Source organism: Talaromyces proteolyticus, assembly GCF_021365285.1.
Source record: "Talaromyces proteolyticus strain PMI_201 chromosome Unknown BGW36scaffold_1, whole genome shotgun sequence".
In the NCBI taxonomy this organism is placed as follows: Eukaryota; Fungi; Ascomycota; class Eurotiomycetes; order Eurotiales; family Trichocomaceae; genus Talaromyces; species Talaromyces proteolyticus.
In genome coordinates this window covers 139,116-164,786 of record NW_025764277.1, presented here as the reverse complement: position 1 = coordinate 164,786, position 25,671 = coordinate 139,116, and the positions used below count along the sequence as shown (strand labels likewise).

The window sequence follows — 25,671 nt, the reverse complement described above, 5'->3', positions numbered from 1 at the left end:
TAGACATTTTTGCGTTACTACCTGCTCTATATAGAACATACAACCCTAAAAAGAACAAGCCAAATTCGAGATCAAGACCCCCAATCCCATTGGAAAGAAAATATTAAAAAAAAAAAAAAAAAAGGCAACTCCGTCTTGTTTTGCTTTTTTTTTAGAACATCCCCATAAAAGCGAAGCGTAACATTTTTATTTGCACCGCTTTTCAACAATGTTAGGACCATGCTCGTCATATTCCTTCTTTGAGATCCACATTTGATGGAAAGTTCCCAAGCTAGCTAGAATGCTTCCTCCGATCCAAGAACCAAATCGCCGTTCAGCCGTGTTTCCTGGCGCTGATAGTCGCACCCGTGGACCGGGGAACATCTGCATCAATTCTTGATTCAGTCGGTCGGTGAAGCCATAAAGCAAGCTAGATGCACCGGTAACTACCACATTCTGCAACAAATGGGGTCGAATGTCAACATCAACAGCATGAAGAGCGGCTTTTATAAGTTCGGGGATGGTCTGGTTTAGAGTAGGTGCTGCAAATTCGGATTCTGAATCCGCGATGTGGGCTTTGATGTCGAACAATGACTCGGCGACACGGTAACGGTCGACTCCAAACACCTGGTTGTAGCCATCAGGGAATTCGAATGGTCGCCCAGGGCTGTTCTTGGCCATCTCTTCATTAGGAAGACCGTTCGGGCCGACAGCAGCAAGTCTGCCCGGCCCAGGCCAAACTTGCACTACAGATTCCTTAAACTCGGTCAGAGTGCGCTCCTCCAGCAGCTTCCTATATGATGCGTCGGGAGCCTTGTCAGGGGGGAACGTCTTGTACGTCGCTTGAGGGCGTTGACCTGCTTCAACGGCGGTTTTCGACGAAACCAAGTAGTGTGGAGTGATGGTGATTGGTTGAGGGGAATTGGATTTGAAGAAGGCGCGGATCTGCGATGAGATATAATCACCCCCTAGAGGCGAATGCTGAACACCACGCTTCAGCACCATTCCATCATGGACGGGCGTTACTGAGATGTTAGACGCTCCAATGTCGACAACTAGCGCTGAAGCTTTCCCGGAGGCAAACCTAGATGCTCAAGTTAGTAGTCGCTTTTGAAAAGCAAGGATATCATCTTTGCGCTCACGCTGCCAGGACACCATTCTTTGCGAGATAAAACGCGGGTGTTCCCCAATTTTCCATCGCAATCTCAATGGTTTTCTCGCGCGCCTTTGTGGGGTTCCAACCGCACTCCGTCATCAAAAGAGGGCTGTCTGCCAGAGGCTTCTCCTCTACCTCGACACCTTCCATGTCGGCCGGCAATTCGCCCTCGGGTACGTCATTAAGACCATTGAGCATTGGGTTTCCGGGCTTTGTCCCTGTCAACCTGGATTTAAAAGAGTACTCCCATAGTCTCTGGGCCGCATCCCAATCCTCCACAATCCCGTCTCGGCCAACCGGGTTATGAACTGAAATACCAGGGCGAGGGGTCACAAATATATCATCGCCGAAGAGAAACTTCTCCGAGTCTGCGATATACTTTCCGTAGTAGCTTGGAACGAGCGATTTTGGCGTGTCTTCACCGGCGAAACCAGCGCGTGTAGTCGAGTAACCAGGGTCTAGGACGATGGCAGACACCTCATCTAATACGTTGTTAGTGTTTTTGCAGACTTTCATTAGGTATCGCAACTAAGTGGCGATGGTAATTAAGCTTTCAAAGCATGGAAAAGGTACTTACCCCCGCCATACTCGGCGGCCGAAGGTGGAATAGAGGGATTCATGGTGAGCAACAGAGCCGAATGCTTTCAAAGTTCCAGAAGCTGCGCCGCGAAGCGAAATCCCACAATTCACCACAAGGCAAGCACTTGCATGGTATTAGCCAAGGTCGCTAGTTGAGCGCAGAAGAAGGGCGTCGTGGGAGCGTTGCGTTTGAGTCTTACCAGTTTTCTCTTTTCTCGGTGGGAGGATGGTGGTTGCTTGCATAGAGTCAAGTGCCAGCAAGATGCGCCGGAAACTCTATTTCTCCAGCCGGAGGACGACTCGTGGCTGGGCCCGCCGCCCAACATGAGCCATCTATCCATTATCTCTCTGACTACTGACACTACACGATAATAAAAAGAATCATAACCTCGACTTTTATGTTGGTTCGAACATTATAATTCCAGCTAGCGACGCATCATGGACGCAGATGTCGCTCAATCTCCCGTGGTCTCTTTTCGCCCAGTCAAGAGGCAAAAGTACATGCGCAAACGAACCCACGATGATCTACCGATACAAAGCCAGGCGACTCGGGAGCAAGAAGCAAGCCCGGCGCAAGATAGTTCGCTAGGGGAACAAGAACCCAGCGGAAACGATATTACAGGCAGCTCATCCAACGTGGTGCGGTTTCGAAAATCTCACAGGTTACGAAAGGGTGGAATCGAGTTTTCCACGAATAGAAAAGAGGATCTCGATCAGAACACTCAACTTGAATCGGCATTGGAGGAAACAGAGACGGACATTTTGAGGGCTAGATTCGACCGTTTCACAGCTCATACAGGGCAGCAGGTGGATGTTGACAAACATATGTACGTGCCCGTGCTTCTTGTAACAAACGATGGTCGCAAATGGGGACTAACAAGATAAGGATGGAATATATAGAATCGGAACTGTCTAAACGACAGAACCGCAGCCAAAGAGGCGAAGGATCTACTGCAGCTAGCCGTGCCGATACAGCAGATGCCAGTCACTTGCGCAAGGACTCGTTTTCCCGTCGTGAACCCGCTTCCTTGGGCAAGCTCCAGGAGATTGACCTTGGCCAAGAAGCAAAGTTACAGAATATCGCTCGTACTGAAGCTGCAACGCGACTCATGGTCGGTAATCCATCTCTGTCCGCAGTTGGTTCATCACCAAATAAGTCACAAGTCGGCAAGGATATACATATGGGGCGGAATCGAATGCGGAATTGTGAAGACCTTGAACGGGATAGACTAGTAGATGAAGTTTTACGAGAAAGCAAATGTAAGCGACCGGTTTATTGCTGGTATTGTGTTCTGCGGCTAACGATTTTCTAGTGGATGTATATGACGAGCCAGAGCAAGAGCTTTCACAGGAGGATCAAGCTGCAGACGACCGTATCGCCGAGCAGTTCCGCCGAGACTTCATGGAAGCTATACAGAGTAGACGCCGTACGCGCACTGCTCCAACTACTAATAATAGCAAAGTTGCTAAGCCAGAAGCGCCAAGGGGACCCAAGCTGGGTGGAAGCCGCAGTGCTCGGGCAGCAATGCGAGAAATGCAAGAGAAAATCAAAAAGAAACCAAGCTGAGATTCTCCACCCAGTCTAGATTGCGGCTTGGGCTATTGCCTCTATAAACCAAACCTTCAGGTTAAACCAAGAACCTAGGCGACGCTTGCTCAAATGGCATACCTTCTCGCATACAAACAAGGTGCTCCGTCGAGAGCCTGTGCGCTATGCAATTGGCGGCCATTGGACCGGTTCGCCCGTTTCATTCAGTTGAAATTTGAACAACAATGAATGGCCTTTGGTCGAATTCCCTCTTTCTACCTCGCGTTCGAACAGTCGAAACAGAAGCGGGACAGATACTTTGATTAGATACTTGATTAGAGTGTCCGAGCAGATACCTGCTCCATCCTACTTGATAGACAATACCTATCTTCTACCACTCGTGGCATTTTTTGGTCCAACAAGCATCTCAATGTTTTTCTGCTTGAGGCATCCTCGACTGGCTATAACGTAAAATCAACTGGTTCCGGGACAGCCGCGATCAGTATTGGATTCTGTAGTACTGTACTAATTGGTAACTATGTTCTGGAACCTGAGCAGTGAAGTAGTAGAATTCCAGGGGCAGTGCTAGATGCTGACCCCAACAGTCGAGCCAATTGGCGGTGGTTCTGGCCAGCCACAGTGGAGCGGGATGTTTGAGCTGGACGAGCCACAATCGTAAGATCAATCAGAATCGTCACGATACAGTCGCGGTATGTACGTGGACTTACGCTGTCAACCGGCTCATTCCTCGAAATGATGGGTCGTGTGGCGATCTCTAAAGGCGGTCCACTGCCGTGGTGGGCGAGTATGTTTACACCTACCCGGTGCCGGACAAAGCGCGAAATGTTGAGGACTGGAGTCTGCACAAAGGCTAAGCCCCCTGGCTGTCTCAGTGACTTGCTCACCGGATCGTGATTTTGTGAGATTCTTGGCCATGGTACCTGTGGGCAGCTGGTTCTCAAACTTCTCAAAGACAGCACAGGCTGGGTAGACTCATGTCGCAGGATCAAGAGAAGCGTAGATGGAGGGAGATCACAGCGTCAATGACGTCTGCTAGAGAGAGGGCCTAAGCCAGTCGACCTGGCTCGAGGCGCGCAGGATGAAACAAGACAAACCAGACGATCGCAGAGTCCAGACGGTAGATCCAACGCTACCGGCGCCTCTAGACTGCGGATGTCTAATAGTAGCAGCCAATATACCGCCATTACTGCCATTACCATACATACAGCGCGGCGCCTGCCGCGAATACTGCCTCCAAACATACCAATAGCGCCAATACCAACAATAATGTGCTCCGTGCTCCGCTTTTCGCTTTTTATACCAACACAAACATTGCTCTGTTTCTTTCCTCTCTATATTCATCATTATTGTTCTTGTTCCTGTTATTGCTATCCCTGTGCCTGTTACTATTCTTACCAGGCGCCCCTCTCTCGTTCTGCATCATCGTCTCGTTCGTTGCTCTCGTTTGTAAACCCTTTCCTTCTGTCCTCCTCGCTCTCCACCATCCATCGGGGGAGCTGTCAGAACGCCTCGCTTGGCAATAATGTGTCTGGCTTGACAATCCATCTTTCTTTCAATTGGCTTGCCCTGCCAATTTGAAAAATATTGCTTCTTAATATTATCAGCGCCTACTTTCTTTCTCACAGGTTGATCCTGCTTAGCTACTCTAGATTTCCTCTTTTCTTTCGCTATCAACCCATCACTTAGCGATGCACGCGCGATGGTGGACGGCTTCGGCCGTGATTACCCTCTTGCATACGCCCCTGCATGTCCTGGCTACTGATGTCCTCAAAACTGACGGCTACTCGCTCTGTGCCCAGAGCTCGGCCATTCAAGTACAACAGTTCAGCATCCAGTATGACCGCAGCACAGAACAAATCACATTCGACGTCGCCGGTACCAGCAACAAAATGCAAAATGTGACTGTCTCTCTATACGTCAGCGCTTATGGGAAACAGGTTTACCAGAAAGACTTCAACCCCTGCGACACAGATTCCAAAGTCGTGGAGCTTTGCCCGTTGCCCGCCGGTACCTTCTCTGCTCAGGGAAACCAATCCGTTCCCTCAGATTATGCCGGCATGATTCCTTCCATAGCCTTTTCGGTGCCCGATCTGGACGGAGAAGCAAAGCTTGAGCTCAAGGCTGCGGACACTGGAAATGAGATTGCCTGTATCGAATCGTCGGTTACCAACGGTAAAACTCTTCAGCTCGCTGCTGTGTCCTATGCTGCAGTTGGTATACTCGCTGCATCCTTGTTACTCAGCGGCTTGAGTGCCTTGGGGACCGCAGGTCACCCTGGGGCCGCTCCCGCCAGCCCCAGTTTTGCCCAGGTCGCCGGCTGGTTCCAGACCATGGCCACTGGTGGCATGATGAGTGTACCCTATCCGGCTGTGTATCGAAACTTCGCATCCAACTTTGCTTTTACCACCGGACTTGTTCCCTGGGGCCAAATGCAGAACTCTATCGACCATTTCCGAAACATAACCGGTGGTAACCTGACTGCCAATAGCTACGAGTATTTGAGGAATGCTACTCTTCATTACTATGGCGATAACGATTCTACAAGTACTACGACAAAACGTGCCTTTGCTGAGCTGTTAGAGCGAGCTGCCTTGTTTTCTCGAGACGTGTCGACTTCGGTTAATAGCACTGGAAATGATACTGCGTCTAATGCGACAAGTGGTATTCAACACACGCTTCAAGGTATCCAGGCATACTCCGAACAGCTCTCCATCCCGTCCTCCAGTATCTTCATGACTGTTCTTTTGTCTTTCGCCATTGTCATGGCAGCCGTTGCTGTAGGAATCTTGCTCTTGAAAGTCATTCTCGAAACTTGGGCACTCTACGGCTCGTTTCCCGCCAGTCTCACTGACTTCCGAAAGCATTATTGGGGTCTTCTTGGCCGGACCATTACAAACTTGATTCTTATTATCTATGGCATATGGGTGCTCTACTGCGTCTACCAATTCACTCGTGGTGATTCATGGGCCGCAAAGTTGCTAGCAGGTTTGACTCTAGCCATGTTCACCGCGCTCTTACTAGCCTTCACCGTTAGAATCGCACAACTTGCCCGTCGATACAAGAAATCGGAAGGAGACACCTCAGTTCTATATGAAGATCGAAAGGTTTGGAGACGTTACAGTTTATTCTACGACAGTTACAAACGAGACTATTGGTATATATTCATTCCAGTTATTGCGTACTCTTTAATCAAGGGCTGCATCATTGCTGGTGGTGATGGCCACGGTCTTTTCCAAACGGGCGGCCAGTTGGTTGTTGAATCTTTGATGATGATTCTGTTGTTGTGGAGCCGACCATACGTTGCAAAGTCAAGCCAATGGATCAATCTCGTGATCCAGGCCGTTCGGGTCCTTTCTGTGGTGTGCATTTTGATATTTGTACAGGAATTGGGCTTTTCGAAAACCACAAAAACTATCACTGGAATCGTTCTCATTGCTGTCCAGTCGACTCTCACGGGTGTACTAGCCATTCTCATCGCCATCAATGCGTTGATCAACTGTATCCGAAAGAATCCCCATGCCAAGCTGAGGGAACGTAATGGTATGCTATCCCAACCTTTTTGCAGACAACATTTACTAATGTCTTACTACAGAGAAACTAGACCATGATATGGACAACCTCACAGCCCTCGACGCGCGGAACTCACTACTTATGGACGGCCCTCGTTCCCGAGCTGACATTTACGAGGCTGGCAAATACAATACCACTGGACCTTTTGAACCCTACCGCGATCAGTTCGCTCATTCTCATGGCCGTGAGAAGAGTACCGATCGTTTGATCTCGACTAACTCCTTCTATCGCGGTCATCACCAGTATTCTCGCAGCACCGACCGAGGTCGCAGTCCTAGTCCTGAAGAAGCCCATCATCAACCTCAGTCTTTTGGAGTTGCTTTATAAGCGGAAAAGCTTCTTGCATTTTAATAGCAGGCGATTTTTTTGTTTTTTGTTTTTTTTTACTTTGTACCTGCTGATTTTTCGTTCTGGATCTTAGACCTACTGCATCTTTCTCTAATTCAATGTTAATAGTTCTACATAGGTGACTTTAGCTGATGGGAATGACCGGTTTTCTCTACAGTAACTGCTTGCTTATACATCGAAGTGGAGTTTGGGTTAGGAAATAGTCTATTATATACTCTTCTAGCATTCTGTCCAGGATACTTCTAAGCAACTTTAGCCTTGTTCTTTGCGCCCTTGCACATCTCTTATCGAAGTAAATAGTGTCATAAACTGCAAAATTTCTACAGTCGGCTCAGCGTCCCATATCACAAACGTCGCCGGAAACAATAAATCTGTACGAAAAACACAAGGCTAAATCATTACTAGAAGATGCACGCTTATATGACTTGAGCTTCACAAACAGTTCACATGCTACATAAAACAAATCTAAAATCTCATTGCCACATCAAATTATTCTAATCTAATTCCCCCTTTGCCTGACCCTCGCACGGTTCTTCAAGACATCGTATTCCAGCCATGTCGCAGGACCCCGCTTGCCATCTGATAGTAATCTTCCAGGATTCATAGTATGACAGCCCTCGTACGTAATTGCAAAGGCGGGTGACTCGCTATCAGCAAGGACAAGAGCGGTCGGAAGGGGGTATAGTTGGATAGAAGAAGCGTAATCCCATAAAACCGGCCGCGATGTCAAGGGGGATGGAGATAGATTTCCCTGGTCTAAAACAGTCTTCACCAATTTTCTGGTAGCAAGGACAGAAGGCGATTCCGAATTTTTATCCTCTGCATCATCCTTCATGACGGTGTCGTCAACTGACATTCCGGCAAGGTTGGAATGATCTGTCCCTTCCGGCTGTGAAGCACGCTCGCTAAAAGTCACACTACTACGTCGTAATCGGCCCGAAATGTCGTCACGGAACACGACAATCTCATGAACTGGGCCGAAAATAGAAACTCGTGCGGGATTTGATGTCCAAATGGCCTCACCCGGTATAGAATTTGTGCTGGAGCCATCATATTCGTTGTTGGCCACGGTGAAAGCACGCTTTACTCTGGAAGTGAATAGCTCTGGGATGGGTTTGCATGGAATAGGGCTGGCAGCACCAGTAGAGAATGAAGAGGCCCAGGGATCACTGTCTCCTGGAACGAATATAAATGTCGTATGCCGCAAAAGAGCCGGAAACTCGGAAAGTAGCGAAGCCAGGGTGTCGAAGCATTCTTTATACTCAATGCTATTCCCACCACTGCCTTGCCCAAATCCAACTTTCTCGATGAAGTTTCCAATCATAACAAAGCCAAGAGGTAACTCTTCAAAGGGTAAGGCATTGTATATCTTGAACACGTGCCTTAATGCGTCAAAGGTGTTCATGTTATCCAAGTTGACCTCGCCCATGATAACCATATTTCTCCGATTATTCTCGCTTTCTCCGCTTGTATTGTGGCGCAAATATCGATTTTCAAGTTTTCTCATGCGTTGGCCTTGAGCACGTTCGCTTCCAACACCTAAAAAGTCGATCCAGCCAAACCCACCGCTGGTGCCGATGTCCCTACTCGAATGAATACTACTGAGTCCAAGAGTAACCTCCCGTCTTTCGCAAGGAGGGCCAGCAATCGATATCCCCAAGAATTTGCCACCTATCGCTCCCCCTATTCCCCCATTCCCACCTAGGACAGACCCTCTCACTATCTCCTCTTCTTCATAAATACCATCGACTAGTACCATCATGCCCGGAGAAAACCAGGCACCATCTTCAGGAACAGGTCGGGCATGGCTAAGATCCAACACAATACTCCCAGTCAAGTCGGTAAGCGATAATTCTCCAGTCGGTGACAAAGATAAAAGTCCTACCAGTAGATGTGGTGATCCGCTTCTCCCTAGTAGATTAACGATTGGAGATATCTTGTATGACTGGGTTACATTGCTTGCAAAAGATGAAGTTTGAAAAGACTCATTTCGTAATAATCGCTGGTGAACCAGGTTGTGTCGATCTCTCCAGAACGCAGTCTGATGAGAGGGCTGAGGAAGGAGGGATGGCTTCGTGGTAGATGTTTCGAAATGTTTGTTGGTGGGGTTATATGTCAAGCGAGGCTGTTCAAACGCACTAATTGTTTTGATCCATTTCCTAGTGTCATTATGCTCTGCATCATCGTCCTCATCTTCGATAGGTGTGCTCGTGGTATTGGTGCCTGTTGCTGCTGTCCCGTTTCTTTGTAATTTAGGTCGATCTTCTCGGTCTGTGACTTTTCCAGGAGTAACTCTGCCGCTAACCATATTATTCTCTATCGACTGAAGAATTGATTGCAGGGAAGTGCCATTGCCCTCTTCCACAATGACACCACCGCCGTTCTTTCTCCAGATCTTAGCCACCTCGTCGAGTAGCCGTTCGGCAAGGCCTTCTTCGCGCCATTTTGACCCGCAATTTTGTCCGACAAATGTCGCCAGCACTTGTAGTGCATTTGATGAAAGGGTTAGGTTGTGTTTCCTGGTAAAAGTCCTGAAAGCTACAGGGCGTAGGATGGACGGAGGTAGAAGAACGGGTAAGACGGTGGGTTTTGCGTGCAATGAACTTGATTTTCCAGTTCGAACTGGCTTCACAGGAGTACCAAATGCTGGAGATGACGAAGGAATCGGGTCTGCGACACCCCGTGCTGATAGTGGTAATCTGGGCGTTGATGGTTTATCCATGGTGTGGTCAAACGTCAATGCGGGGAAGTCGGAAAAACACCGAGTAGTTTTCTCAGGAATTATCTCAGATATTGATAACCCGAATAATCAATTTGACTTTGCAAACATTTCTTCAAGGCTAGAAGTGCAGTGACCTCACATGAGTCGCGAAGGACATGTTTCGCAGTGTCGTCCATGTAGGTGATTTTGAGCTCCGCAAACGCGTCTCTTTCGGTGACGAGACGCGCCGGCCTTTGTGGGGCAGACAGCCATTTAAACCGCTTTCGACTTAAATCCTTGTGATACTACGAGCACTGGATGGTCTCTCACTTCTTGATGCGCCAACCACCCTACTCACCTTGAACCTAGCGAGATACCATATTCGAATCACCCAGATCGCGAATTTTACAACCCGTCTTTTCATTTTCAATTTTTCGAAAGCGTATTGAAAACACGCCCGTGCCAAATCATGAGCTCCGCCGAGGAGACAACCGAGCAGCTTCAGGCTCGTTTAACCGACCTGACGACTCGAGCTGCTGCTAAGGATGCCGTTAAAGATTACAACGCCTCAGCGGAGCTATACTCACAAGCAACCGAGCTACAAGCTCAGTTGAATGGAGAAATGTCATTGGAAAATGTGAGAATTCTATACGCATATGGAAAGTCGCTATACAACGTCGCTGTGAGCAAGAGCGACGTTCTTGGTTCTAAAGTCGCTGGTGAAAACACGACACAGCCATCCAAATCTGAATCCACGAAACCGGGTATTATTCAATCTGCGGTCTCTAGCTCTGCCACGAAAGCTTCCCTTGATTCTGCGAAGCCCAGTGAACAAAAGAGTCAATTTTTCCAATTTACTGGCGACGGAGACTATGAAGAATCTGACTCTGAGGATGGAGAAGATCCTGAAAAGGCAGACGAAGAAGACGATGACTTTGAGAATGCTTTCGAGGTTCTGGATTTGGCACGGATCCTATCGCTCAAAAAGCTAGAAGAGACAGAGAACAGCTCAGATAGAAAGGATAAAAGTACAGGCATTGACCCTGCGACCAAGCAGATCAAAGAACGCCTCGCAGATATATATGATTTGCAAGCAGAGATCTCTTTGGAAGGGGAACGGTTCGAAAATGCCGTCTCAGACCTTAGAGCAGCTCTTGAGCTAAAAGAAGCGCTTTTGCCTTTTGAAGACCCGTCTATTGCTGAATGTCACTACAAGCTTTCGCTTGCCTTGGAGTTTGCTTCGGTCACACAACCTGAGGATAGTGACGAAGGACCACCGCAACCTGCGTCTGTGGACGAAGAAATGCGAAAGGAGGCTGCAAAACACATGGAAACAGCGATTGAAAGCTGCAAGGTTAGAATGACACAGGAAGAGACCAAGTTAGCCGACGGTGAAATCAGTGAAGAAGATAAGGTGAATGCAACGAAAAGGAAGATTGCGAACGTAAAGGAAATCGTGGCAGATATGGAACAACGGGTAAGCATATGTACCTCGGGTGATTTCAGCCATCAGATCTAACCTATCGATTCTTTTCATAGTTGGTTGAACTTCGTCGACCACCGGTCTCAATCAATGACCCCAGTCAAGATGCTGGTACGAGGGACACCTTGAATGGGATTCTTGGGCAAATCATCGGGAAGTCCTCGGAGGAGCAGAAGGCAACGTTGGATAGCGTCACTAAAGGCGCCAACGACCTTTCTGCACTAGTGAGGAAAAAGACTCCTTCCAGCAGCAAGCGTCAACATGAAAACAGTGAAGTGGAAGATTCTTCAAAACGAGCTAAAACCGAGGACCCGGCTTGATAGAACAGGATCTGGGAAGAATCGTTAAAAAGTCTCATCCTGATAATGGCTCGTCAGTGATAGAATCCCCATAATCTAAGATATTAGGTTTCTTTTGATACATGACTATCGAAAAATGTCTAACTTGGTGAAGTCTTAAGAAAAATGGATTCATAATACGGCTAAAGATGTAGCTTCAGCCCACTCTTGAATCGATACAGAAACGAGGAATTAATGTAATAGAGCACGAGGGTATCACATTAGTTAAAAAAAATAAATCATGGCATCCGTCATATCACAGCATTATATTTACCTTCCAACAAAAGCAAACCAACAAGCAAAAACTGTACACATAACATCATGCTTTGTATTCATCGTTGACGATCCACTCTACGACTTCTTCGCCGAGTCGCAAGAGCTGGACTCCAGACCCCTGCAAAGAGGTCTTCGCACTCGTCTTCGTCTTGGCTGTCGAATTCAACTGCTGAATCGTGCGCTTGGTTAGGGTTCTCACTGGTGAGGAGCGGAGTATCATCAAACTCCCAGCATGAGTACATGCTTGTACGTTTGGTTTCTAATATAAAATTGCCGACCTTGTATCGCTGGGATTCTTCCTCGGCGGCAATATATTTCCATCCCAAGACGCTGCCACAGATAACACAGCTAATATCACAAACGGTATGGGCACCGGTCACTAGCTGGCGCGGCACTGGCTTTTGAGTGATTGTGTTCAATAGGGAAGTTGGATAATGAGGTGAAATTGACGCAGGCTTGTCTCTGGGCAGAAGATGCTGTCCTGAGACTAAATAGGCACGTCCATGACGACCCGTGAAACCTTTACTGATGATTTGTGAAGTGCGACATATATCTGTCCCACATCGAGCGCACCGAATGTAGGATATATGTGACCCCAGCGCCCTGTCTTCTGGGCTATCTCCCGCTGCCTGACTTCGTTGTTGTGAGTTTACTTTCGAAGCAGAGAATAGTGAAGATGGTAGAAGGAATGCAGGAAATACCGAAAGGGCCGGGTACCCTTTTGCGAAAGGCATTCTGTCTCGAGGGGCGAGGTGAACAATAGATACGGTTATTATTAAATTATCATATTCTGGAAGTGTAGAGTTATATTAGTAACAGGTTATCGATGGCATATATTTTCAGCGCGTCTGATCAATATAACGTTGAACATTGAACATGAGTAATAAACAATGACGCATAATAGAGTGCGATTTACGTCACGATGTTGGAGGGGGAGCGTGTCGTGGCACTAACAGGAATTTGGTGTGGTTTTAGGTGACTTACGTGTTCCCAGACAAGATGATTCGAAGCTACAGCTTAAGCCCACAAACTGCACGACTTCCCCCTCTCAGCCCTGGTCACCTGAACAGAAAGCGAGATGCCCTGCCCGCAGAAGTGGCGCCCTACACGAAAGCTCATGTTATATAACAATAGGATAGCTGTAGTAGTTTGATACTAGATCAAGAGCCATGATATTCGTAAGGATATGAACTAGCCAAAAAAAAAAGGTTGCATAGGCTTGGTAGGTGATACTCATGTTATCTACAGGAAAGGAAGAAAGAAAAAATGTCAAAAAAGAAGAATAATATTCCATACCAATTAAAAACAGAAAACAGCGACCTTAAACAACTCCATCTGCAGTCGAAGAATTTGATAACCTTGCACTAATCCTTCATATCTCCGCGACCAAGAATATCCACCTGTCGCTGATTGAAGCTGCGCTACTGTCCGTAGTCATCCAGGATTCTAGTGTCGTCAACGAGAATCCACACCAGCCGAGATTTCGTACAATACCCAGTCCCATAGGATCGGCTAAGCGTGGAACACAGGCGACTACATGGTCACAGCTTAAGTGTTCCATTTCGGCAAGTTCAAAAAGAGCAAGCAACCTGATACAAGAGCCCGTCAGCGAACAACTTTTCAGAAAGGATTTTCATTGATAATTGGCTTACCCATTTTTTATTCCGTGGTCGGCCGTACGATCATCGAAGAAGACGAAGAGCGTCTTCTGGTTGTCATACTCGGCAACAAATCCTCGATAGATGGCATCATTTGCATAATCCCATATTTCAAGGTAGGCATCGATAGTCTGATGATTTGTTCTCGAACTCTCTGGCCTGGTATTCTGATAATACGCACCCATCGGTAGCGACGTCCGGCGTCTGCGGTTCCTCTCACCAAGGAATACCACGGACAACGTGTCGCAGAAAAGTCTCTCACACTCTTCTTTGATGGTTTGCGCTGCCTCCCTTGCATTCTTAGATGCTTTTTGTCTCGGCCAAAAATCCTCTGTCTTGAGTAATGCGGAGGATCCAAAGGGAGGACTTGTCGTGCGTGTCTTAGGCCCCGAAGGGACCTCAGGAATACCACCGTGCTCCTACGATTGGGCATCAGTTAGCGACGCTTATATTTCGGTCAAATACAATGAGTTGACGACATACCTGCCCCGTTCGTAGTGCAGTAATGGAATCCCTTCACCAGCACCGAGGCGGGGGTAGCCATGTAGCAGCTAGCAAGAACACTAATCTGCCCATAATTGCCGTGGCGATTCTGTTGACTAGAACAATTACTGTCACTACTGAGATCCTCCATTGCGAATCAAATGACACAAGTGAAGGCTAAGTTTCTGGGATCTGCAGGTTTTGGGAATAAAAAGAAGAGACTTGTAGCAGTTGGTTGTTTGTAGAAGGATTAATTAATGATTAATACGGAAGGTCACGGTGGTGGTTTCTGACTCCCCCGCCGGTTAGTTAGCACGCTCACGTAATCTTTAGGTTAGGTTTGCTTGGTGCCTTGCTGCCTTCATACATTACTGCCTCACCGCCTCGCTCTTCATTAGGGAGATGGCTAGAAAAAAAATTATATGGAGTTAGCAAAATTCGCACACGATGATTATATAAACAATAATATTTGTATTTTTTGAAGCGAATCGCATATGTACAGGAGGTGTGGATCCATAATGATTTTAAGCATGAAAAAATGCCCGCCTTAGACAATGAACAAGCCTAGAAAACAATGCTCTATGAAATAGTCATGTCAAGAATAGGGATGGCAATGCAAAACAGTGCAGGGTAGGAAGAGCTGCTGGCTGAATATGTCGGAAAGCAAACCTACGCCGCGATTGAAAAAGACGGGTATATACGAAGGCTATACATGTCACAGTTCACGGTAATCACTTGGTCGTATTCGGCGTTGTCTCGCTTGATGCCTATGGGGATTAATAGGTTGGCGAAAATATGCATTATCCTCATCTCTATTGGATGGACCATTGAAATTGGTCCTTTGTTGGCTTTGATATCCATTCATACTTCCACCATAAGGAAAACTAGAATGTGTCTGCATGAAAGGATTTGGTTGGGTAACAGGCATCGAATTGAAGGAATTGAACTGCTCATAGTCATTCCCTGGAAACATGGACCCATCTGCAAACATCCCATTGACCGGAAGGCCGAAAGCACTGCCGTTCATCTGGTTCCAATTGTTGTTTTGAGGTTGAAAATTGTTATTCATAGGCATCATAGGATTCATCATGCCTACTCCACCAGTAAGAAAGCTGTTGTCGGGAAACGGCATTTGAGACTGAGGAAAAGCCGGGTTTGGGAAAGGCATTTGCTGATTAAAAGGGAAGGGCATTGTGTTTGTAACGTTATCTTGAGATGGAACTTTCGGCGAATCCGTGTCGTTTTGCTGGTCATTGGACTTTGGCCTCTTCATGGAGGCTGATGGCTCGGCTCCATTAGGATTTTCAGCAGCAGGCTCTTCCTCTGCTGCTCTCTTCTTGCTCTGAGGTTCCTCGGATTTGTTTTGGATATTCGAGGGAGACACAACAGTAATATTTTGGGACGTCTTTGCGACCGGGGCTTCAACGTCTTTTTCCTGAGTTTCGTTTGATTTCTCAACTTGATCTTGCTTTTCCTTATCTTTCCTCTCTTCAGCCTTCTCGGCCTCATAGGCTTTGATTTTAGCGGCGGCGTCATCGTCAGTGACAAGATTATCTAACAATACGCCTTCTGTAGAACATCCCGGGCATACGAAATCACTTTCAATGAGAGCATTCGTGATACAGTCATTGCAATATGTTTGATGGCAACAGGGCGTCTTGGTTGGTTCCAAGAACATGCGCTTATCAATTGGGCATTCAAGCCCTCTAGCTCGAAGATCCTTGCTACCTTCAGCAGACGCTGCTTCAGCCGCTGCTGCAGCTGCAGCTTTCACCTTTTCTTGATACAATTCCCAAGCAGCCTTATCAGGTTGCGCAATAACAAAATCGCCATCAGCATTCACCATGACACCGGAATTCTTCAGGTCCTCCGTAGATCCATCAAGGGCCATAGCTGCGGACTTTTCTACCTTTGTTTGCAAAGACCGAGGAATGCCCGTAGATCTCTTTACACGATATCTGCCGTCAAATTTCGGGTCATTATTTGTTGGACAAGCTTGAATCCAATGTCCTTTTTCTCTGCAACGATAACAAAGATAACCTGGCGGAGGCGGGTGGTCGGGTATATTGATGGGCTTTCCTCGGCCGCGTCCAGCTGCAACTGGGATTGCACTACAAGGAAAATAAACTATTAGTCCATATTCAATACTTGAATTAAGCAAATTTACTCACTTAGCCATCTCTTGTTGTTGTTCCTTCCATTGATTCGCTTGAAGGTTGAACAGAGCGTCTATTTTTTCATCTTCAGTTTGAGCACTATCAAGTCCTGGTATACTGGCTTTGTTGTTAGAAAGAGCACCGGCTGTAATCCGACTTGAAGATGATACGTCAGCCCGTGTAGAGCTACGTGCAGTTACAGGCATTTTGCCGGATACATAACGAGCCGCGCCCCCTTTACCCGGTCTTGCTGCAGGAAGTCTACGCGCGATAACGGACGTTGAACGAGGGATAATCGCAGTGTCATCATCGTATTCTGGGTAAGAAAGATAGTTAGTGCTATTTCTTAAAAGACAGAGTAGTAATATACGCAACAAACCTTCTCCAGTGTCCTCATTATAGATGGACAACTCGAAATCGGTGCCGTCGCCTAACCTGTTCTGATTGATGATTTCTCGTTTCAGTTCAAATACCGAGATTCCCGTGCCGTCAAACGTCACCCTCGAGGGTTCTTTTTGTGATTTGAACTTGAAGTGAACAGAAGAAGTCATTGTATTTGTTTCTTCGATGTCGGTGGTTTGAAGCGTGAACTAGAGACGACCGGCAAGGATGTGTAAACCGAGAACAAAACCCGATACAGAAGGAGATAAAATGTACGAAGAATTCGATCAAGTAGGTGAATGAGGATCCCAGTCAATAGCCACGGCCGAGAACGATCCTATTTTCAAAAAGCTTTGAAGGGTAGGTTATTATGAAAATATAGAATCAAATCAGATGTCAAATGAACCACAGTTCAATGATTTCTATCGATGAAGGAATGCTTTCGAATTTGACAGGATTTTTGCTTGTATGCATGCGACTTGAGACAAAAAGAAATGTTACATGAAAGGGGAAAAAGATCCTGTGTACACAAGACAGGATAGGCCACTTGCAGGCCTTCCTTATCGCCCTACAACGAACGTAAAGCCTCAGTGATCAAAACAGTCTTTCTTTTTCTTCACTTCTGTAAGGACTCAATTAATGTCAGTCCACCCTGAACCGATTTGAAAAGACGCGATCGAAGATGCGATCGGAGTGGCGATGTTGAAAAAGGCACCGAACTTTCTCTTCGAACGCCAAGCAGGAAATCCCCAATACTGACCCCCAAAAAGAGTACTTTTTGGCTTTTGGGTGATCTGTGGCGACCGAGATGGGAAGGTGTTGTTGGAGAGATAGATCACTTGGGTGGAGAGAAGGAGGAAGAAGGGGAGAGATAATTAATAACTTGTTAAATGGTGGATTGGCGGGAGAAGGATTAGTCAACCATGAGATCACGTGGGCTTCTTCAGGAATGATGAATGGTGTTATGGGCCGCTAGTGCAATTTAGGGCTAGTGCAATATTGATCACGGCTCTATACTAGAAATGGATCGGTCTATGAGCAATTAGAGATCCTGTAACATATTTCACCAGGCACCCTAAGAGGCCGGCCCACCTTCAATTCGCTGACAAAACTGGAATTTTTGGGCCCTCAATATTTCGTAACTTTTATTAGAAAATATAATCTAAAATCAATATTATAAACAATATATATGGTAAATAAAAGTATATTTCAGTACTAATAAGAGTATCCTAAAAATAAAAATCTATTTTATTTATTTTTCATACGTCTAAATTATTTTAATAATTATTTTAATAATAATAATTATTGGTGTCCATTGGGAATTCTATTCGCAAGTCAACATTGAAAGGCTATGCAGACATCCCAGCCTCCAAGTTTTTACTATATCGTTCTAACATGCCACTCCCCTAGACGAAAACGTCGCCTGTTTCAGGTTTGCGGACAAGAAAATCGTTTTCCACCAGATAATCTTTTACATCAGCCACAGTGAATTCGCCTCGATGAAACTGGAATGTATTAGCTAGGTTAGAATATTTGTAAATATATGTAAACAAATTTGAACTCACCATGCCAGCCCCCAATGCTGCGTCTGTTGTTGTTCCTGCAAAGACATCCGCAAAATGGGAAGGGTTCCCAGCTCCACTGGAAGCAATAACTGGAATTTTGATGGCAGACTTTACGTCTTGGATCAGCTCTAGGTCGAAACCGCTGTTGCTTCCATCTTTGTCGATACAATTCAAGAGAATTTCGCCTGCCCCCATTGCCTCCACAGCCTGCACGAGCTGTCGGACATCGAGATCACGCAATTCTCTGCCACCCTTAATTGTGCACTGGTACCAACAGGTGTCTTGACCCTTGGAGTCTGGGAATGCAGTCTTGATAGTGTGGTGGCTTGTTTCTTGTGGGCCACTAACGTAGATGCGCTTGGGGTCAACACTGACGACAACGGCTTGGTTGCCATATGCCCTCGAAATTTGTTCGATTGCTGTTTTTCCGGATAAGGTCTTTCCTCGCTGATAGTACTCTTCTGCAGCAATGACGGCATCTGAGCCGATGCTAATTTTGTCCGCACCAGATTGAAAGTACATCTTCGCGATTTGCGAGGCCGATACTTGGGTTCCATCAGTATCAATCGTGTCACGAATTCCTCCTCCAATCGTAAGTGGAACAAAAACCGTCTCCGATGTGCGCCTTAGAATCTCCAGCATGGGTAGGTCCCTCAATGGGCAGTTGCGGAAAGATGTTATGTTCAGGAATGTCACCTCATCAGCTCCTTGCTCGTAGTACTTTTTGGCCATATCAACTGGTTTACCCAGGTTTCTGACTTTCCCGCCGCTAGAAGCACCATCGTTTTCTCGCACATCGTATTGGTCGCCTTTGGTGACTACAAGATCCCCTTCATCATTGGTTCGTACGTCGAGACATGCAATGACTCTTCGAGTCAATCCATCTTTTGTCACAGCCGTCGATGTCGGAATATCCTTATTCTCAGTCCGCTGTCCCGTCAAGAAGGCATGAATGGTGCGCAAGCCAGCCTGCCCACTCTTTTCAGGGTGAAACTGGGTTGCAAAAACATTTCCACGTGCAATTGCGCCAACAAATTCCTCTCCTCCGTAATGAGCTGTCGCCACTGACCAGCCTTGCTCCTCCAAAACACCAGCCTCATATGGCACGGCAAATGAATGGACATAATAGTACTTGCTCCCTGGATTCAGTCCGTGAAAGCTGGTGTCAGCGGAGTTTTCGTTGATCCTGGTCTTGGCTGAATTCCAGCCAATATGCGGCACACTTTTATCTTTGTCGTCAAATTTGCGTAAGCTTAATGGGATTAAGCCTAGCCCTGGAACACTAGGATCTTCCTCGGATCCGCTAAAGAGTGCCTGAAGTCCAACGCATATGCCCATGAAAGGCTTCCCTGATCGAATGTGCTCTCGTATGGGTTCCAGAAAACCACTAGATGAAAGTTGAGAGAGGCAATGTCCAAAATGCCCCACCCCTGGCAATATCAACGTCTATACTTGAGGTTAGCACTAGGCAGATGACACAAAGACTATCATCTCACTTCGGCATTAGAAACTTCTTCTGGTGACCTAATCCATTCCACTTCGTATCCAACTTTGTTGATTGCATTTACCAGAGATCTAACGTTCCCTGCCACATAGTCTAGGAGATGCACGGTAGGCATGGTTGCGAGACGCTCAAAAGTGTCGACGATGTTTTTGAAGGGGTCACACGACAACTGACGCAAAGGAATTGGCCAAGTACTCTGGATGGTGAAATGGCAGAAATGAAAATAGGCTCACCAACCCGGTCCGGATCTGTAATGAGTCATACAAGAAACAGCGTTCTAGAAGTGCCGCAGTAAATTGATATTTTGGTCGAAACACCGATTCCTCCTCCTAATTTTCATATGCTGTCATCAAATCCGATTCGTTACAAGTCCTGAGGAATATTTCCAGCTTCCTGCATGCCCATTGAAATCTCGTCGAAAAATCTGGTGAAAGTCAACTGGGTGGTTTTGGGTGGTTTAATGTGGTTCTGCAATTAAGAAGCCCCACCGCCACGAGGAAAAATCGCTGTGCAAAAACGAGGACTTCAGTAGCCGCTTCTAGCTAGCATTCCCGCTTCAAACATCTCAATTAAATATCTTCAATTCCTAAACGGCTTTTAGTATTTTACTTTGTCTTTTTTCCACTGGGTGTTGACATTTACCTAGTCGCTAGCGGTTCCTGGTTCTCCGTGTTTTAAATGTCCAATACCGAAGGGTTGTCTCTATGGGGGTGGGGGGAATAAGTAGTATTCGAATATTACGTGGCCTATATCTGAACATTAAATGTTTGCATTTTTATTATAACGCATTTTGTAATAGATGTTATGCTATGATGAGGTTTGGAAACATAGAATATATATCAATTGATAGTAAAATCTCAGCTACTTTAAAATTCAGTAATAGTTGGTACGGTGAATTGATGCCTGATTCCAGCATACACCAAGAGCACGTGACTGTATAGTCAACAGAGGATGGCTATGATAGCTATGATTCTACTTTAGTACATATAGACACTCGTTTACCATCATGTTTTTAGTTGATCGTGTTATATTTTCATAATCAAATAGCATACTACTATTAGTATCTCAACGACTTGCTTTTTATATACTATTATCACTGCGATAAATAACCCTTTATCGCCTATTGCCTACGGCCCTTCTTCCCTTGTTAGCAGAATACCCTAAGTGTCCTTCGATCTCAGAAGAATCGTTGATTACTTTTGACAATAATATGCTTTAAGAATCTCAATCTAAGGATCTTTAATAGTTTTGATATCAAATAATTAGGAACTAGATTTAATTTATATCTTATTTACTAGTGAAGCTGATTGTTAATGATTACCTAAATAATGGTAAATTCTCGGAAATTTCAGCGAAAAATAACGCGTCAAAAGCATGGGTTTGACATACCGTTCCATGGCGTGTTTATTATCGCATTAGCTGATTGACATCATGCCGAGCTGTCATGGAGAATACATAATAAACACCGAAAATCTCGCCTGTCACCGAGGCTTACCATTTTCATGTGGCAGTCGCTAATTGGTGCAGAAGACATCTAAGCTGTCAGAAACAGCTCGTAAAGGCGAGAAAATGAGAAAATGCAAGCGGCCGGCTAGGCGATGCTACTACATAGGGCAATCGACGCGGAGAGACGCAAGGCGGATCTAATGGTCCAACAAGGCGTGGAATAACCTGCGGGGAAATGAATCTATTGCATTCCGTAATACGCGTTGCTTATCGACTGCCACTACGTACTGGCCTATCACGATATAGAATTTCATAGACGTTGTAAGACAGACCCCACTGAGCTGCTGTATATATGCTCCACACCGCACGGTGCATCTGTGTCGTGGTATTTCTCTCTATACAAATAGAAGATCACGTTTTAGACAGTGATAGAGAGTACTGGCCATTTAGACTCAACTACGGGGTGAAAGTCATAGGACTCGATGATGCTAGATTGAGCGACCTCTTCTGAGGCTATTTTAGTGAGGGGTCTTTATTAGTAATATGCTTAGATTTAGACTTGAGCTCTAAATAATGTCTTAACGCTTTCAACTAAGTGACTTGAGATAACCCGTAGCCGGTGGCGTTATACTTCGCGCCCTTGTGTTGCTGATAGCTAGTCCGTGCATGCAACGTAGACTGTTTCCTTACCAACCAACCGCTTTCATGCTCCGTAATTGGTTGAAGCACCCAACACGTGGAATGGTATCGATTCCTGCAAGTCCATAAAACAAGCCTTTGGACTCATCTATCGTGACGCTAAAAAGCTCGCTCCGGCTCCGCTCCGTGCCGTGATGACAGTGGAGTGTGAAATTCTCAGACTCCAGTCCAGAGACCTCTGCAGCGGGCTATCGGTTGACATAGTGATGCATGGATGCTGCAGGAAAATTTCTAGCGTCAGAATTGCACCTGTTTACAAGGCGCAGTACCAGATTATTAGGCTCTTTGCGGTAATGCATGAAGCCATTTTCCCGTATAAACTACCTATATTTTTCTCTTATCTTCAGGCTGTGGTCATACCAGTATGTAGTTTCCGAACTGGGAATGGTTTCTTTCTCAAATGGGAACTTTTTAATATAGGATCTCATACCAACTCGTATCTCTGACGAGGTCTGCAGCAAAATACGAATGGCGATATACCCTGGTTATTGGGACAAGGATTACGCATATACGATGGGGCTAGAAATTGCAAGCTGACATGGGAGTATTACTTTCAATACACTATTCTCTCACAAATTGTATTCAATGCACGTTGAATGGCCAGTGATTGGCTGTTTTTCAAATGGATTTCCGTGTATCGGTGAGTGTATCTGCATGTGCATCTATATGCTTACTTCTCAGCCGTGATGCCTACTAATTATATAATGATCTAGGGAATTCTCATGTCATCAATTGCAATTGAGTGTCTTATTTATGAATATCAAGTACTTGCTTATAGCTTTCTGAAGAAGCATTGGATGATAAAAAGTCTACAATTAAAAAAGAAGGAAAGAGAAAGAAAACAGAATTTAAAAAAGGCAGAATTAAGAAGAGAACCAAGAGCAAGAAACTGAGGGCATTATGCGTACCCAAAAATCGAGCAATGCCGAGAATGGCACTGATGGAGAGTCACCTTCATTCCCTCCGACTCCAGACGAGCATGAAATGGACAATGAGGATGGTGATACATCCGGATCATCGAAGAGTGGAAGGGTAGCGAGGCGTATAGCATGTGATGCCTGCAGACGACGCAAGGTCCGCTGTGATCGAGCCCAACCGATCTGCGGTAGGTGCACTAAGTTAAATCAGGATTGCAAGTATACTGCATCCAGGAACCAGCGTGGCTCCGACTCCAATATGTCCCAGGCTTTGACTACGTTGCAATCGCGATTAGGTAATTACTCAAAAACCCAGACCCGTCTACTGTATAATCAAATGAAGACTAGGGCTCAATATCTTATCATGGTGCCTCTGTAGCCCAAGCAGAAGCCCGTTTAGCATCAATACATCAGCCATTACCTGATATGTGGAACACTGCCTCTACTATCGGCTTGACATTGCCTCCCCAGAACACGACTGCACAACTCCCTCTTGATTTTCCACCAACGAACACGAGCTCTGCGTTTTCATCCCACATGAACTTCCACCACGAGCCAATCTCCTTGGATTCAAACGGCGGCCACATATCAGAAAACAATAACAGCAACGATAATGATTGGTATGTCATGCCGCTATTACAATTCTAGCCAATATTGACACTGGAGCTTATTTATCCTTCTTAATACAGGCATGAAGTATTCAACGATCACTCGGGGTCTACATTCATTGACCAAATTGACATGACCGACTTTGAAGACGAATCTTCCCATATAATATTCCTGTCCTTGTAAAACCAACCCTCCAATCCCCCCATTTTGAACATGGCTAACCAAGGGATTCACTATTCCTTCTTATTTCATGTAGGCATCAAACATACTTCAATCATATCCATGCTGTGATACCAATGATTGACCGGCATCGTTTCTCCCTTGAGCTAGACATGTCACATCCCTCACCGCAACTCATGAGTCTCAGCTACGCTATCGCTCTTCTTGGCGCCACAGTCTCCAGTGAACATGCTGATTTCGAAAGAACGTACTATAGCCATTCCAGAAATTATGTTGAAACTGCCGAAAGGGACGATGATGATGCCCAATTCAACAACCTGAATCTATTGCAAACTTATATCCTTCTTACGTATTACGAATTTCGACGCAAGTCGTTTGCACGAGCTTGGATGAGTCTGGGCAAAGCAATTCGATTGAGTGACATGCTAGGATTGCATAGGATGGATCAGGGTGAACAGACCGGAGTCGAGTCGTCCCGTGTAGTCTCATTTCAAGGGAAGATTAGCCTCACTGAAGCAAGAGAGAGGAGGCGGACTTTTTGGGTACTATTTGCATTTGACGCCTACGCGAGTATTAGGACCGGTTCACCTCTGACTATCCAGGAGGAAACGGTATATCACCCCCCCCTATCAAACATTCATATTCACATGACTAACATACGGCACAAGATTTCGACTAGATTACCTGCTGCAAGCGACTCATCGAAAGAGCCACTGGTACCAAATATGCCATCTTTGAGAAACATCAATTTATTATACGAGTTAACACCCATTTCTTCCTTCACTGGGATTGTCCTCATGGTCTCAATGCACTACCGTTGCCGACGCCACTTCCAGGCCTCTCAAAAACAAACCCGTATCTGTGACCAACACTACGATTTCTGGCAGCATCACTACCAACTTGACAAAGACTTGGATTCTTATGCTACCAATCTTTTTGGCCACATAAAACCACGGATCAGACCTGATGACCCTCTTGTTTTTATCGTCCATATGAATCTATGCGCTATCAAGATTGAGCTTCATGAACATGCGATATCAAAAGTCAGACAACAAGAGCTTCCAGAGATGTTGATTATTGAGAGTGAAAATCAATGTAGGAGTGCAGCTGTGGAGGTTGCAGAATATGCTCATTTGCTGGAGCATATAGACCCTGGTAACGTTCGTAAATGCCATTTTCTACTCTTCTGCTAGTTTATTTAGTATATGCTGACTTTCCTGATAGAGAACGACTTTCCAACAGACAAATACATTTCTCATGTGGCCTCTTGCAAAGGCATCGGAAGTCTTAAGCCGGCATTTGAGGGACCCTACAAAGGATGTCACACAGCTTACTGTTTTATTAGAAAGACTACAGTTGACTATGCAAAATCTGAACGATGTTAGCGGACACTGGGATAGAGTTAGAAACATGATTTCTCAACACTTGGCAGTCATCGATAGTGCAACTGGTTGATTCTCTACCTTTGCAGGAGGTATGAGAGAAGGCACTGGGATTTCTACGAGTACAATAAGGTAACTGGTAGATTCCATATGATCGTTTTATGTCTAGTTTTACGACTCTTTTAGCGATGATACAAGAAATAGATTTCTTTTATCGTAGAGCCAATCTTATTGTTAATGTATATGTTTCATTTTAATAGTTTTCAGATGGCATTCCCAATACTATGAGAATACTATGAGAACACCATCAACACTATCGATCGTGGATCTATCTCCCGAGACTCAAATTTGGTTCATGGTATCTAGGCAATAGTAACGCCCGCCGGGTGACAGCGCGATTTTCGATTATGACAACGTGCACAAGGATGATTATGATGCATCTCTAGTAACGTATGAATAGGAATACGGTAATATAATGAGAACTAGAGACGTAAATTGAATTAACAAACGTCCCTCGGCCTTCTAATGCCGCTCGGCTTCGCAATGCCGCTCCGCGCGGTATGTAAGACCGCACACAGTAAGAAGTTTCCATTAACGGGATTGATTCTAGAACGATGACTTGCATATCTTTCTAGAAATTAAAAGAAATTCAAAGGACGCAGAAAATAATATAACACGACATCGTAAGATTTTCTAGCCTTTGAGCTCTGGT

At 45.7% G+C, this 25,671-nt stretch overlaps 9 protein-coding genes across 9 annotated transcripts; 4 read left to right on the top strand and 5 right to left on the bottom strand.

Annotated features, from left to right (window-relative positions):
• Positions 1 to 93: 93 nt before the first annotated feature.
• Positions 94 to 2,014, bottom strand: BGW36DRAFT_366062 (chromatin remodeling and histone acetyltransferase complexes subunit putative). Its single transcript, XM_046214706.1, has 3 exons — positions 1,713 to 2,014; positions 1,122 to 1,617; positions 94 to 1,063 (listed from the first exon to the last, which is right to left on the bottom strand). The coding sequence occupies exons 1-3, from the start codon at positions 1,753 to 1,755 to the stop codon at positions 187 to 189; spliced, it is 1,416 nt and encodes a 471-aa protein (XP_046077340.1). The 5' UTR covers positions 1,756 to 2,014; the 3' UTR covers positions 94 to 186.
• A 138-nt stretch (positions 2,015 to 2,152) lies between these two features.
• BGW36DRAFT_392506 (hepatocellular carcinoma-associated antigen 59-domain-containing protein) lies at positions 2,153 to 3,281 on the top strand (the record flags this gene model as incomplete). The annotated part of the gene is made up of 3 exons (XM_046217703.1): positions 2,153 to 2,541; positions 2,601 to 2,974; positions 3,028 to 3,281. 3 exons carry the CDS (start codon positions 2,153 to 2,155, stop codon positions 3,279 to 3,281), a joined length of 1,017 nt encoding a protein of 338 aa, XP_046077339.1.
• A 1,670-nt stretch (positions 3,282 to 4,951) lies between these two features.
• Positions 4,952 to 7,160, top strand: BGW36DRAFT_284800 (DUF907 domain protein; the record flags this gene model as incomplete). The annotated part of the gene is made up of 2 exons (XM_046210265.1): positions 4,952 to 6,803; positions 6,856 to 7,160. The coding sequence occupies 2 exons, from the start codon at positions 4,952 to 4,954 to the stop codon at positions 7,158 to 7,160; spliced, it is 2,157 nt and encodes a 718-aa protein (XP_046077338.1).
• Positions 7,161 to 7,260: 100 nt separating this feature from the next.
• BGW36DRAFT_366046 (putative DNA polymerase epsilon subunit B) lies at positions 7,261 to 10,078 on the bottom strand. Its single transcript, XM_046214705.1, has one exon. The coding sequence runs from the start codon at positions 9,901 to 9,903 to the stop codon at positions 7,681 to 7,683; it is 2,223 nt and encodes a 740-aa protein (XP_046077337.1). The 5' UTR covers positions 9,904 to 10,078; the 3' UTR covers positions 7,261 to 7,680.
• Positions 10,079 to 10,351: 273 nt separating this feature from the next.
• BGW36DRAFT_353166 (uncharacterized protein) lies at positions 10,352 to 11,685 on the top strand (the record flags this gene model as incomplete). The annotated part of the gene is made up of 2 exons (XM_046213406.1): positions 10,352 to 11,359; positions 11,422 to 11,685. 2 exons carry the CDS (start codon positions 10,352 to 10,354, stop codon positions 11,683 to 11,685), a joined length of 1,272 nt encoding a protein of 423 aa, XP_046077336.1.
• A 350-nt stretch (positions 11,686 to 12,035) lies between these two features.
• Positions 12,036 to 14,271, bottom strand: BGW36DRAFT_285699 (ornithine decarboxylase antizyme-domain-containing protein; the record flags this gene model as incomplete). Its single annotated transcript, XM_046210345.1, has 6 exons — positions 12,036 to 12,718; positions 13,226 to 13,337; positions 13,367 to 13,568; positions 13,632 to 14,053; position 14,082; positions 14,117 to 14,271. The coding sequence occupies 6 exons, from the start codon at positions 14,269 to 14,271 to the stop codon at positions 12,036 to 12,038; spliced, it is 1,575 nt and encodes a 524-aa protein (XP_046077335.1).
• Positions 14,272 to 14,835: 564 nt separating this feature from the next.
• On the bottom strand, positions 14,836 to 16,827 carry BGW36DRAFT_286368 (DWNN domain-containing protein; the record flags this gene model as incomplete). Its single annotated transcript, XM_046210406.1, has 3 exons — positions 14,836 to 16,231; positions 16,292 to 16,592; positions 16,656 to 16,827. 3 exons carry the CDS (start codon positions 16,825 to 16,827, stop codon positions 14,836 to 14,838), a joined length of 1,869 nt encoding a protein of 622 aa, XP_046077334.1.
• Positions 16,828 to 18,063: 1,236 nt separating this feature from the next.
• Positions 18,064 to 19,841, bottom strand: BGW36DRAFT_284707 (glutamine amidotransferase:cyclase; the record flags this gene model as incomplete). Its single annotated transcript, XM_046210256.1, has 3 exons — positions 18,064 to 18,162; positions 18,223 to 19,668; positions 19,719 to 19,841. 3 exons carry the CDS (start codon positions 19,839 to 19,841, stop codon positions 18,064 to 18,066), a joined length of 1,668 nt encoding a protein of 555 aa, XP_046077333.1.
• Positions 19,842 to 22,364: 2,523 nt separating this feature from the next.
• Positions 22,365 to 25,157, top strand: BGW36DRAFT_456310 (fungal-specific transcription factor domain-containing protein). The gene is made up of 7 exons (XM_046221918.1): positions 22,365 to 22,511; positions 22,585 to 23,084; positions 23,168 to 23,408; positions 23,478 to 23,576; positions 23,654 to 24,188; positions 24,246 to 24,737; positions 24,802 to 25,157. Exons 2-7 carry the CDS (start codon positions 22,772 to 22,774, stop codon positions 25,030 to 25,032), a joined length of 1,911 nt encoding a protein of 636 aa, XP_046077332.1. The 5' UTR covers positions 22,365 to 22,511; positions 22,585 to 22,771; the 3' UTR covers positions 25,033 to 25,157.
• The last annotated feature ends 514 nt before the right edge of the window (positions 25,158 to 25,671 follow it).